This window comes from Mesocricetus auratus, unplaced genomic scaffold (assembly GCF_017639785.1).
Source record: "Mesocricetus auratus isolate SY011 unplaced genomic scaffold, BCM_Maur_2.0 Super-Scaffold_100691, whole genome shotgun sequence".
Taxonomy (NCBI): Eukaryota; Metazoa; Chordata; class Mammalia; order Rodentia; family Cricetidae; genus Mesocricetus; species Mesocricetus auratus.
In genome coordinates this window covers 9,969,755-9,983,492 of record NW_024429267.1, presented here as the reverse complement: position 1 = coordinate 9,983,492, position 13,738 = coordinate 9,969,755, and the positions used below count along the sequence as shown (strand labels likewise).

The 13,738-nt window shown below is 44.7% G+C and overlaps 1 protein-coding gene across 2 annotated transcripts in view; it reads left to right on the top strand.

Annotated features, from left to right (window-relative positions):
- The window catches only part of Fam81a (family with sequence similarity 81 member A), a 52,080-nt gene that overhangs the window by 35,717 nt on the left and 2,625 nt on the right, over nt 1-13,738 (top strand). For both annotated transcript variants that reach the window (XM_013117469.3, XM_005075476.4), the window contains exons 5-8: nt 2,711-2,840; nt 5,515-5,621; nt 8,490-8,625; nt 10,652-10,847. In XM_013117469.3, the coding sequence (XP_012972923.1) occupies nt 2,711-2,840; nt 5,515-5,621; nt 8,490-8,625; nt 10,652-10,847 (569 nt within the window). The remainder of the gene's footprint in view (nt 1-2,710; nt 2,841-5,514; nt 5,622-8,489; nt 8,626-10,651; nt 10,848-13,738) is intronic.

The window sequence follows — 13,738 nt, the reverse complement described above, 5'->3', positions numbered from 1 at the left end:
TTACATAATTGTGTTGAAGAAGTCTAGCTTTTTAAAGCGATATTACTAAGTTTCTAGGCTGGCTTATAATTTCCTATTTGAAAGTGTGGTTTTTATGGATCTATCCGTAATACAGTGAACAGCAAACACGTCCTTATTTATCACTTGCAGATCTAGGCTCCGCAGGTTCTCTTTGAAGGTGAGGACATTCGTCCCACTCAGCATCGTGCACCTGACACAGGATGTGGCCAGAGATTTGTCCATTCCTTCCTGAAGAAAATCTCACATTTCGCTTCCCAGTTCCTACTGGAATGTTTGGTCCTCCTGTGTTTAGCACATTGTCTGCATTTTCCTAAAACTCAGTGGCCACTTCCTCTTTCTTCTCTGATAGAGTGTGCGGTGTGCCTGCTGGCAGAGTGATAGAGGGAAAATATCCACATGCCAAGGCATAAGCTACCTACACCTGCCAATTGGTGAGATGACACGGGGACTTTCACAAACCGCTCAGTAGATCTAGAATACTCACTCTCCTCACTTCTTGCTCTCACTCTTTCTCTCCCTCTCTTCTTCATTCCCTCCTTCCTCTGTTGTCTTTATTTTATGGTATATAATTTTAGGATATTTTAATAGCTACATTTATTTTATGGTATATAATTTTATTTATATTTATAGAGATTTTATTATATATAATTTACATATAAGCAACAATGGGGTGGAGCAGCTGGAGAGATGGCTTGGCACTTAAGAGTGTTTGTTGCTCTTCCAAAGGACCCAAGTTCGTGTCCCAGGATCCATGTCAGGTGTCTCACAACTCTCTGTAACTCCAGCTCCGGGGGACCTGACACCTTCTTCCAAACTCTGCAGTTTGGACTCATACACACACAGATACACACACACACACACACACACACACACACACACACACACACACACAGAGAGAGAGAGAGAGAGAGAGAGAGAGAGAGAGAGAGAGAGAGAGACCCACACACAGAGGGGGTATTTAAAAATAAAACTTTAAAGCCTTCAATTCAGTAAGTTTGGTATATTCACTGTGCAGGCATCACAATTAATTATAGAACATTTAAACAAATCAGAAAGAAATCCCATGGCATTGCAGTCCCTAAACCCCTATCCATGGCAACCAGAAAGTTCTTTCTGTCTCTAGGACGTCTTTTTGCCTCTCTGGACGTTTCCTGTAAGTGGAATCATACCTAACACATGGTTCTTTAAGACCGCTTCTTACACTTAGCGTAGTGTCTTCAGGGTTCATCTGTAAAGTGTGTCAGGACATCATTGCTTTCTATAGCTAAGAAACACCACATTTTGTTTCTTTATAAATTGAGTGGATGTGCTGTTTCTGCTTTTTGTCTGTTATAAATAATGCAGCTGATAATACTAATTTATGAGGCTTTGTATGTTTACATCTTTAAATTTTTTAATTTATTTTTATTTTATGTGTATGAGTATTTTGTTTGCATACATGTATTATACCATATGTATGCAGTGCTCATGGAGACCAGAAAAGGGTGTCAGGTCCCCAGGAGCTGGTGTTAAAGGTGGTTATGCAGGCCTTTTGTGGGTACTGTGAACCGAACTCCAGTTTTCTAGATGTGTTTCTGACTACTGATCCATCTCTCCAGTCTTGAGGTAGGTAGGTTTTTATACACAGTGTGAGGTAGGGTTCCAAGTTCATTCTTTTGCATGTTTAGTTATTTTTCAACATCATTAGTCAAAAGTCCATTCTGTTCCTCACCAGATTGTCCTGGTAAAATACTGGAAAATCATTTGGGGGTAGGGACACTTCAGTTCCTTCCTTCTCCCTTCCCTTGCGGCTGCCCACTTCTCTAACTCTCTGTCATTGTGTGTGCACCAGAGGTTAAGCTCAGGAACCATCCACTCTTTTTTTTTTTTAACTCTGTGGGGGGGGCACCATTGTGGAATCAGTTCTCTTCTTCCACTGTGTGGGTTCTGTAGATTGAACTTACATCCTCAGACTTGCACAGCAAGCATTTTACCCAGCAAACCATCCTGCTGGCTCCAACCTTTGTGTTTGTGCACGAGTGCGTTTTCGGGTACATAGACATGCATGCGCCATGGAGCCAGTGTGGGAGTCAGGGGACAGTTATTGGGGCCTAGTTTTCTTTTGCCACCTTGTGGGACACAGGGATTCAATTCAGGCCCTCTGTCCTCTGAGCCATCTCACCAGCCACTCGCAAACAAAACAACAGGATCACTTGCTGGCTACACTGGCAGCCGGTGAGCCCAAGAGATCTATCTACCTGTCTCTGCCTCCCCAGTGCCGTGATTACAAGTGTATACTGTCTCTCATCTGGCTTAAAATATTTTTATTATTTTTAATTATGTCTAGGTGTGCATGTGAGTTCAGGTACCTTTTGAGGCCTGGGTATTGGGTGCCCTGGAACTGGAGGTATAGGCTGTGGTGAGCTGCCTGCCGGGGATGCTGGGGACTGAACTCTGGTCTTCTGCAAGAGCAGTACACACTCTTAGCCACAGGGTCACTGCTCCAGCACACACCTGGCTTTTTAAAAACATGCTTTTTCAAGGATCAGACTGTTCCTCGTGCTTTATTGTCTGGGCCTTCTCCACAGCCCAGAAGCTCACGTTCTGAGGAGACCTTGCATCTCACGGTGCATTTTATAGTCTGAAATAGCCAGGCAGCTATCCCTCGGGCTTCTGAACTTTCATGAATGTGTGTTGTTTGCCTGGATAGGTGCGATGCCAGCATAGCCAGACTGTCCGCAGAGCACAAGACGACCTACGAGGGGCTCCAGCACCTGAACAAGGAGCAGCAAGCAGCCAAACTGATCCTGGAAACAAAACTCAAGGACGCAGAAGGACAGGTATGGCCGGGCAGACACTTGGAAGAGGGGAGCTTGTTCTCTGTTAAGAATGAGGTAGCAGAGCAGCCGGCTGGAGCAGCCTCTGTGGGCTTATGCAGACCCTCAGCTCTACTCTGTCTTCCTTCCCTCTGACTTGCTGGAGTGGCCCCTCATGAATCTGGCAGCCAGATCACAGAGAGCTTTTGGTACAGTGCCAATTTAAAGATTCTTTCCCTTTATTCATAGAACAATTCTAAATTATATCCCCCCCCAACTACCTCTCACACAGGTGAGTGGCCCAGGGTAGCTTTGCCCCCGTTTCTCCCAGTGTCTGATTCAGGAAGTACGTTCTTTACGGACTTTAATGGCTGCATTGGATGTGCTGACTCATCACATGGTCTGTGTGTGGGACCCAATTAGGTCAAAGCTAGAGAATAAGCCGGCGAATGAATCTTAGGGTATTTTACCTTCAAATTGATAATGTACTTCAAATTGTTAATATACTTCACAAAATAAAATTATCAGCTTTTTACCAGTTTGTGTGTGTGTGTGTGTGTGTGTGTGTGTGTGTGTGTGTGTGTACACACATGAGTGCAGATGCTCCCAGAGGTCAGAGGACTTGGATTCCCCCTGGAGCTGGATTACAGGTGGCTATAACCCACCTGACATGGGCCTGGGGATTCAACTATGAGGGATAAGTGCTCTTAACTACTGAGCCATCTCTCCAATCCCTACTTCATCAGATTTTTATTGTTTGGTTGGTTTTTGTTACAAGTTTCCCTTTATCATAACAGGGCTAGCCTCCTAGGACTTTCCCACAGCATCTGGGTAACTTACTGAATAAAAAGTAATTACCCCTTAACTTCAACTCTTTTCAGCAAGGAACCAAAGCTACCTATGTAAAAAACAAAACTAAACCAAAAAGCAGTTCTTTGAGTTTTTTTATTTTATTTTATTTTTTATGAGCTTGGCTTGGTTTCATAGCATGGGTATATAATTTCAGATAGTCTGGAGGCTGAGGTAGGAGGATCACATGTTGAAGTCTAGTATGGGCTAAAGAGTGAGTTAGGCCAACCTGAGCAATTTAGATATCTTCAAATAAAAAGTAAAGACAGATGGCTCAGTGGGTACAAGTACTTGCCACCAAGCCTGATGACCAGAGTCCAAGCTCTGGAACGCACATAACGGAAGGACAGAACTGACTTCCAGATGTTGTCCTCTGATCGCCACACAGCAGCTATGGCGTGTACACATCTATCCGCATATACACAATAGAAATAAAAACATTAGAAATAAGTTTAAAGACAAGGCTAATATGTAGCTCAGCACAGAGTGTTTGTTAGTGTTTACAAAGTTTGAGGTTCAGTTCCTAGTACTGGAGTGGGTGTGGTTGGGGCGTGGGTGGATGGGTGAGAATGAGGTTATTATTTAAGAAAATAGATGTTTCCCTGTAACCAAGGTGAGTATAACACAGAGATCCACCAAAAGAGGCATTGTTATTTTGTTGTTACTGATTGAGATCTTACACGTATCATGAATCCTTAAGTAGGAATGTTGAACAACTTTTAACCTTTTTCGAAAATGTGGTCATTTCATTCAGCACTAGTTTAACATTAAATTGTAGTGAAAGCAAAACCCAAATAAAGACAAAGGCCACAGATCAATAATGGAGAAAGGAACAGAGGGAAATGACCCACACAGGGTCTTCTCTGGGACTTCACTTGATGAGGAGGTACATTTGGAACCTTGATGCATTTGTAATCCATAGAGATTCCACCCTCCATGACCGGCAGCCACAGTGCTGGTGGAATTCCAAGGTAGCGATGGCTGCACACCACGACAGCTGTGGAGGTGCCAGCCCTGGGCAGGAGTTGGGCCTGCTCATGACAGAGCTGTGCAGTTTAGTGCCCATTGCATGATGACTATTTTGGCAGTGCCGCCATCTTGATTTTTGCTGGGTGTGTAAAAAAGAAAACAGAGGTAGTGTCCAGGTAGATGGCATCATAGTTAAAGTACCTTAGGGAGATGGTGTCATAGTTAAAGTGCCCTAGGGAGACTGTGTCAAAGTTAAAGTGCCCATGAATGCAAGCAAAAGGACCTGAGCTTGGATTTGTAGCATCTACTTAAAGCTGTTCACTGTGGGGGCTGGAGAGATGGTTCCGCAGTTAAGAGCACTTGTTCTTCCAGAGGACCTGAGTTCAGTTCCTAGTACCCATAGTAGCTTACAATTGTAACTCCAGTCCTAGGGAATCTGACCTCTTCAGGCACTAGGCATACATGTGGTGTATATCCATTCAGGTAAACTCTCATACACATAAAATAATCTAGAAACGTGTTTTTTAAAAGCTGGACACTGTGGTATACCCAGAACTGGGCAGTGGAGAAAGGGTGATCCCTAGAACTTATTGGCCAGACATTCTAGCTAAAAGGTGAACTCCATGTTCAGTGAGAGACCATGCCTCAAAAAATAGAGAATGATTAAGATAATTCCTGTTGACCTCTGATCTCCATATGTACACACACACACACACACACACACACACACACACACACACACACACACGGAAAGAGGAGGCAAACTCCTAAACAGACTTGACTCTTATTGCCACTGGCAGCATAGAGCATATGACATGTCTTCTGGAATGACCCCTGAAGACATGATGTGAGATCTTTATAATCCAGTCTTCTTTTCCAGATTTCTCAGCTTTTGAGCAGAGTAGACCTGTCCATTTCAGAGCAGAGCACCAAGCTGAAGATGTCCCACAGAGACAGCAACCACCAGCTTCAGCTCCTGGACACCAAGTAAGTCATCATGTTGGAAAGGGTTCTCCCAAGTTCTTTTTGAGCTCATGAATTTCACATTTTCTCCCTCTTGCTTTTATTTTAAAATATAATGCTTAAATCTTGTCTGTCTTAAAGATTTGTTTTTATTTATGTCTGTGTGGATATGTGCACACAAATGCAGTGTTACAGAGACCAGAAAAGGGCATTGGGTCCCCTGGAGCTGGAGTTGCAGGTTGTTGTGAGCAGAAGGATATGGGTACTGGGAACTAAACCCGCATCCTCTGGTAGAACAGCAAGCACTCCCAACTGCCGACCTCTCCTTTATGTATCACACAGAGTGAAAACAATAGGTGAGGGTCAACATTGGGCATCTTCCTCTATCTCATTCCACCTTATCTTTTGAGGCAGAGTCTCTCACTGATTCTCCCAGATTAACTCTTTTCCCATCTCCCCAGTGCTGGGTTATAGATGTCATCATGTCTGGGCATCCAAACTCTGGTCCTCATGTTTGCTCAGCAAGCACTTTACCCACTGAGTTGTCTTCCCTGTTCCTAGTGTGTATTTGTCAAGCACTTGAGTAGGGGCCATGGATCTAGTAATGAAGAAAAAACAAAACAAAATTGACCTTGTTCTTAATCCTGTAGAGTCTGCACTTTAGGGACCTGATGGCCAGGTGTCAGATAAGGACTTAAGCAGGGTATGTGGTTATGTTAGGTTAAATAATGGTTTCCCCAAATTCTCCACATGAAAATTTGTCAACTTTTAGGGAAAGGAACATGCAAGTATGACTAAGTATCTTCACCTGGGAATGTAGCTCAGGAGTAAAGTGCTTGTCTAGGATGAGTGAGGCCATAAGTTCAACCCCCAGTATTAGAAAAAAATGCCTTTTAAAAAATCTCTATGTGTGAGTGCATACCATGGTGGAGGTCAGACTAAACCTGGGGTGTTAGTTCTCACCTCCACTCTGTTTGAGAGAGGGTCTGTGGTTGTTCACCACTGCGAACTCCAGGCTAGATGGCCTGAGAGCTTCTGGAGTTTCCTGTCTCTCTTTCCCATCTTGCCATAGGAGTGCTGGAATTATAGACCACCTCTGGCTGTACATGGGTTCTGGGATCAGAACTCAGGTCCTCATGCTTGCACAGCAAAGATTTTACCCACTGAGCCCTCTCCCCAGCCCCCTAAAGAAAGTGTTAAAATGAATGGGTCATCCAAGCAAGCCTGACATCATCACTAGGGTCCTGAGAGGAAAGCACTGTTAAGAATAGCAATCCTGGCCATGCTAACTTCTGGGGGAGTGTGATAGGCTGTACACTTGGGTCTTCTAGGTCCTGGGTAGTGGCCAGTGTCTCTGTCTGTACGGATAGCTGTGTTAGTTCAGCTGCAGGGTGGTTCAGTGTTCTGTGGTCAGTGTTCCAGGACAGACAGGGCAGCTCAGTGTGCAGCCTCAACAGCTCTGGTCCTTGCTCTTCCCCAGCTGCTACAGAGGGAAAATCCAGGGTAACTGCTCTGTTTTGGAGAATGTGACCAGAGCAGAGCCATGTACTTTTTCTCCTTCCTGCACTGTCAGTCACCTGACTTACTGCACTGCACTGGTGCACTGCACTGTAACTGTTACTTTTTTCATTGCAGTGACCTAGAAAAAGCAACTGAGGAATGAAGGTGACGGTCTGGCTCACAGTCTGAGGGGATACCATCCACCCTGGTGGTGAACATGTGGTAGCAGGAGCATGACGTGGCTAGTCTCATTGTATCCATAGTCAGAGACCAAAGAGATGGATGCTGGTGCTCAGTATACTTCCCCCCGCCCCCCCCCCGCTTTTTATTCAGTCTGGGACTCCAGTCCATGGATAGTGTTTTACACATTCAGAATGGGTCTCCCCTCTTCATTAAATCCCTCTGGAAATACCCTCACATACAAGGTGTGTCTCCTAGGTGATTCCAAATCCTGTCAAGATGATACAGATTACCCGTCACGTACACCTAGCTACAAGGGAAGCTAGTAAATGTGATTGCTGGCTAGGCAGCCATGTACTCCAGTGACATGTGAAGACTCCTTATAGAATAAAACAAAAAAATAGACATTTCAGAACAATTAGTGACTTTAATGGGTGTTCTTGTTATTATTTAAATCCCATATCTACATCTATTACACATCTACACATATCTTTATATATTCTATACTTTTATCATATGTTAATACAAATAAGAAGGTAATAAGGGAAGTAGCATGCATTGATAGTTATTTTAAGAATTGTGGAAAGGGAAGGTTCTAGAGGAATGGATTGTTGTAGAGGTACTTTCCATTTTCTGTCTGATTTTTTGTTTGTTTGTTTATTTTGAGACAAAGTCTCAAGTAGCCCAAAGTCTCAAGTAGTCCAAGCTGGCTACTGTGACCTTGATCCTCCTGGCTCTACCTCCCAAGTGCTGGGATTGCAGGCATGTTCCATTATGCCTAGTTCATTTCCTACTGGTATAAATTAGGCTTTGTCTATATGTGGAAAGAGCAATAGGAAACATGAGAGAGAAAACAAGCTAGCCTCTGGTTCTGGGAGATACAAGGAGGGAGAATACAGGTGAGGAGAGGATTCTGAATGAGGAGAAGAAGGATGGTGTGTCCTCTGAGCAAGGAGCACGTGGACCCTTAGAACTGCAAGGGTTAGTACCCCTGGCATCTCTATGACTGTGCTGCCGGCTCCTGTGGGTAGGGGCATCATCAGATGCTTTTCTGTTGTATGTTTCTGTCCTCCACCAGCTTCATGCGTGGTCCTAGGAGAAGGTAAACACACCATTCTCATTGAATTGATATTGTGCAATGTTACTTAAAAACTGTTTTACATCTAGCTTGTTTACGTGCCTTTTCTTTCCTTGCTTGTGTTATTGTTTCAGATTTAAAGGTACAGTCGAGGAGCTCAGCAACCAGATTTTATCTGCTCGGAGTTGGCTGCAACAAGAACAAGAACGGATAGAGAAAGAACTTCTACAGAAAATCGATCATCTTTCCTTGATTGTTAAGGAAAACAGTGTAGGTGTTGGTGTTTCTCAGTAACAGACACTCAGTGGAGGCCTGCAATGTCTCACTAGTACCTAAAGACCTAGCACGAGTTAATCTGGCATCGCCCAAAGATGCTTGGGCACTCCCACCCTTGTGTAATTTCTGCATTCCTTCCCTCCCTTTTCTTTCCTTTCTCCCTCTCCCATTTCCCCTTTCTGTTTCCTCTGTTCTGGTGATCAAATCCGGGTTCTCATACCTGCTGTCTTAGTTTCTTTTCCTGTTGCCACGAGAAAGTAAATATTCCGACAAAAGCAACTTAAGGGAGAAGAAGTGTATGCTGGTCCACAGGTCAAGGGTCTACTTCATGATGGCGAGGGGGTCAAGGTGGCAGGATCGAGGCACAGATGGTAGATCATGTTGCATCCACTGCAGGAAGCAGAGAGGGGTGAATACCGGCCACTGCTCAGCTCCTTCACACTTACCCAGTTTGGGGTCCCAGCCAGGGCATGGTGCTACCCACAGGGGTTGGGTCTTTCCACATCAAGCAAATCAAACTAACTCCCCTCAGGTACACCCAGAGGCCTGGTTCCTGGTTGGTTCTAGATTCTGTTAAATTAACAATCAACACTGACCATTATATCTGCTAATCTTGAACGTCATTACCCAGCCATGCCCCCATCATCCCCTGCCCTTCATATTCTTCATAAGGACAGGGAGTGCTTTGATTTATGTTGGTTGACAAAGGGCAAACCGAACATTTCAGTTAATGTTTTTTAAGTCACAACTTAATAAACGCAGTTGTCTACCATACATTTCTAAATAAAGCTATCGGCTACCTACTTGATCCTGTTTTTATATTTGTTTTTAATGTTGCAGCCTACTTTTTCCTTTCACCAGTGTTGAGTGGCTCTCTGTCCCTCCAGGCCCCTCCCACACACTGTAATAACAGTGTGCCTTCGCTCTCCCAGGGTGACAGGTCAGACTCCACCGTTTTCCCGTCCACTTCTTTCATCCTCTCTCTCAAAGAGTTAAGGTTTGCAGAACTGCCAAAAAATATCTTCAGAAAGTTTTGCATTCATCGAATTTAAAACCATCGGGTTTGGAAACCAGTGATAGACAGGCAAATTGTGCTGTGTTCTCTCTTCTTGCCTGGCTTCCTCCCATGGGGTTTTGACTGAGCAGAAATGGCTGGTGTGGTTTGCCGGTCCATGTGTTTGTTTGCTCCAGGTGTTGAGCCGTTCCTTGAGTTGTAGTCCCCGAGTCAATGCCAGCACAGGAGCGTTGTCCTGTCACACCTGATGAGGGCTTGGTGTTTGTAGTTTGACCAGTAAAACACCTGGATGCAGAGTTTCACAAAACACAGGTATAGCAGACTGCAAGGACAAGGAACTACTCAGTATTTCAAATCTTTCCTTTGACTCTTCCCCTGCTTTTCTTGGATCTGATCTACTGGTGGTTGTGCCTTGACACATCCTGACCCACTTATGGAGTTCTGAGTCTGTGGTTTACTGTTTGATTTTTGAATTGGCTTAAGCCAACAGTAAACTCCATGATCACAGGGGATTCACTAAGATGGAAGCTTACTTCTCTCTCATGTAAAACAAATACAGGTGTACTTTTTTTTTTCAGGACAAACATGAGATGAGGGTTTGTCAGTCTTCAGGAACCCAGAATCCTTTTATGTTAGCTTTCTGCCAGCCTCAGAGAGCAGCCCCACAATTCAGGATGGCTGAAAGATCTCCAGCCATTGACCAAATGGTAGAAACAGAAGGGAAAAGGGAAGAATTAAGGACATCTTTTTAACTTTTTCTGGAAGCATTTACATGCAGTTGTTCTTACGCCTCATTGGCTAGATCACATGGCCATGCCAAACTCTGGAGACAGAAGGAAATGTAGATCTTTACTCGAGATGATGCTTGAGAATGGACATAGGAGGGGCAACAGGAAGCCATTGTGGTTCTGGTCCCTGTGGATGTTAAGTGCTATGGTCGATGTGAGACAAGGCCTATGCTCTTCCTTTGCAATAACCAAGTGTAATTCTTATCATGGACCCCAGGGAGCCAGTGAAAGGGACATGGAGAAGAAGCTCAGCCAGATGTCGGCCAGGCTTGACAAAATCGAAGAGAGTCAGAAGAAGAACGTGGAGGGCCAGAGAGCGAAGCCGGAAGAGGAGAAGGTGCATGGGCGAATCAGCAAACTGGAGCTACAGATGAGCGAGGACATGAAGGAGATGAAAGCGGAGGTTAATGCTGGTAGGCCAAAGCCCTACGGCTTCTGTGGTTTGTCTGTCTAAAAAGCTATGCATTGAGATTTCCCTTGAAGCTGAGACTGAGCTTGCTAGGAAAAAAAAACCAAAACAGTGAAATGCCTTTAGTTGCTTTTCTAAGTATCTGGGCATTATTGAACAAAGATGCTAGCTAATTTATTTATTTAATATATGCTGCAACTTGAACTCAGCACCTCATAGTTGCTAGGCAAGCCCTTTGCAGTGTGTATACTCCCAGGCCTAAAGTACTAGTTCAATTGCAGGTCTATGAAGCATCTCCATGAGACACAGGCAAACAAAATGCTAACCGCTAATGATGGGCATTTCCTTCCTTCCTTCCTTCCATCGTTCCTTCCATCGTTCCTTCCTTCCTTCCTTCCTTCCTTCCTTCCTTCCTTCCATCGTTCCTTCCTTCCTTCCATCGTTCCTTCCTTCCTTCCTTTCAAGACATGGTTTCTCTGTATGTTTTGTATGTTTGGAGACTGTTCTGGAACTCTCTTTGAAGACCAGGCTGGCCTTGAACTCATAGAGATCCGCCTGCCTCTGCCTCTGCCTCTGCCTCCTGAGTGCTGTTCATCATTGATGAAGTCAGGATAGGAACCCAAGTAGGCACCTGGAGGCAAGAATTGATGCAGAGGCCATGGAGGAGCGCTGCTTACTGACTTGTTCCTCATGATTTCCTCAGCCTGCTTTCTTATAGAATCTAGAACCACTAGCCCAGGGGTGGCACTACCTATAATGGACTGGGCCTTCCTCCATCACTAATTAAGGAAATGCCTACAGGCTTGTCTACAGTCCAGTCTTATGGAGGCTTTTTCTCAATTGAGGATCCCTCCTCTCTGATGATTGTAGCTTGTATCAAGTTGACATAAAACTAGCCAGGGCAACCATTGAAACATCTCTTCAGCCCTCAAACATTTTCTAGATAAAGAAATGTTTATTTGTATATTTAAAGTTTGTGTTTGGATATATGTAACAAAATGGTAACCATATAAATTAACCAACCCATCATCTCACATGGGTGTGGTATATGTGTGTTTGTGTGTGTTGTGTATGCTATATGTGTGTATATGTATGTATATATATGTGTGTATGTATATTGTATATGTGTGTGTATGGTGTGTATGTGTGTGTGTATGGTGTGTATGAATGTGTCCTTGAGTCAACTCTTTAAGCAAAAATCCCAAAGACAGTATATCGACTTTTCATCACAATGTCTATTAGGTCTCTAGACTTGTTCCTTTTACGTATTGTGCTGCTTTTACCCTTTGACCTGAGCCTCCTTATTCCCTATCTGCCTACATCATGCCCCTGCTATCTGCCGTTTTATTCCGTTTTTATATATTTAATTTCTTTTCCCTTTGACTCATCACATGAAACCATGCGACATTCCTTTTTGTGTGTGTCTTCCTTCATTTAGCATAGTGTTCTCCAGTTTCAGCTGTGTTGTGTCGAAGAGCAGGACCTGCTCTTTTGTAAGGCTGTATAATCTTGATGGCATATACCCATGCTGCATCATCTTTGTTCACATCTCTTGAAGACACTTTAGGTTGCCTCTGTGCCTCAGTTATAAGGAGCAATGTTGCAATAAACATCAGCGTGCCATGCCTGAAGAGATGGCTCAGCAGTTGCATAGTGAGGCCCGTCTCAAAAAAAAAAAAAAAAAAAAAAAGAGGCAGGTGGTAGCATAGGCCTTTCATCCCAGCACAGAGGCAGAAACAGGCAGGCTTATCTCTGTGAGTTCGAGGCCAGCCCAGCCTGCAAAGAGAGTTCCAGGACAGCCAGCCTGGGCAGTCTTGGAAACACCCCTCTCTAAAAAAGGGGGGAGGTGGGGACACACACCGGAGTGAGGATCTCCTCATGAGGTGCTAGTTTCCTTCTCTGTGTGTGTCCCGTAGTGAGTGGCATTGCTAGTCATTAGCTCTGCTTTTAATGTCTAGAGGGGCCTCTCGATGACTTTTTAAAATGTATGTATATATGTCTCCTTGGCTGGCCTGGAACTCACTGTGTAGACCAGGCTGGCCTAGAATTCTGCCTCCCAGGTGCTGGGATGAAAGGCATACTCCACCACACTGGGGCTTCGCTACACTGTGTCTAATTTTCACCTCCATCTTCAGGACTCTGCTCTCCACATCCTCAGGACTGGTTAGTCTGTTGCTCAGAGCCTTCCTAACAAGAGTTAGCAACTGTAACCGTGCTTCCTGATGAGTGATGCTGAAGCCTTTTCCTATACATCTCCTTCCCCCTCCCCCCTTCCTCCTTCCCTCCCTCCCCCTCCCTCCCTCCCTCCCTCCCTCCCTCCCTCCCTCCCTCCCTCCCTCCCTCCTTTCCTTTCTCTCGATGAGGCCTTTGGTCTGGCCAGCCTCAAACTCTCTAGGTAGCTGAGGGTAACCTTGAACTTATTATCCTTCTGCCCCTAACTTCTGAGTGCTTGTATCACAAGTGTATGCTACCAAGCCCAGCTTAGTAGGGTGCTTTACTAGGATGGAACCAGGACTTTGCATGCTCGGTGAGCTCTCTAGTCATTGAGTCATATCCTAAGTTCTTCACCTCATTACAATTCGAATCTAGGATCGCACACAGTCCTTAGCGCTTATGCTCATTTACTTAGTCTTGTGTATCTGGATCGATTCCTCTGTGATGCTGTTTGTTTCTGAGATGGAGTCTTGCCGGGTGGTGGTGGCGCACGCCTTTAATCCCAACAAGCTGGAGACAGAGGCAGGCAGATCTCTGTGAGTTTCAGGGCAGCTTGGTCTATGGAGCAAGTTCCAGCACAGCCAAGGCTATTACATAGGCTGGAGGGAGGGAGGGAGGGAAGGAGGGGGAGAAAGGGAGTCTAGCTATGTAGAACAGGCTGGCCTCAAACTCATAGTCTTA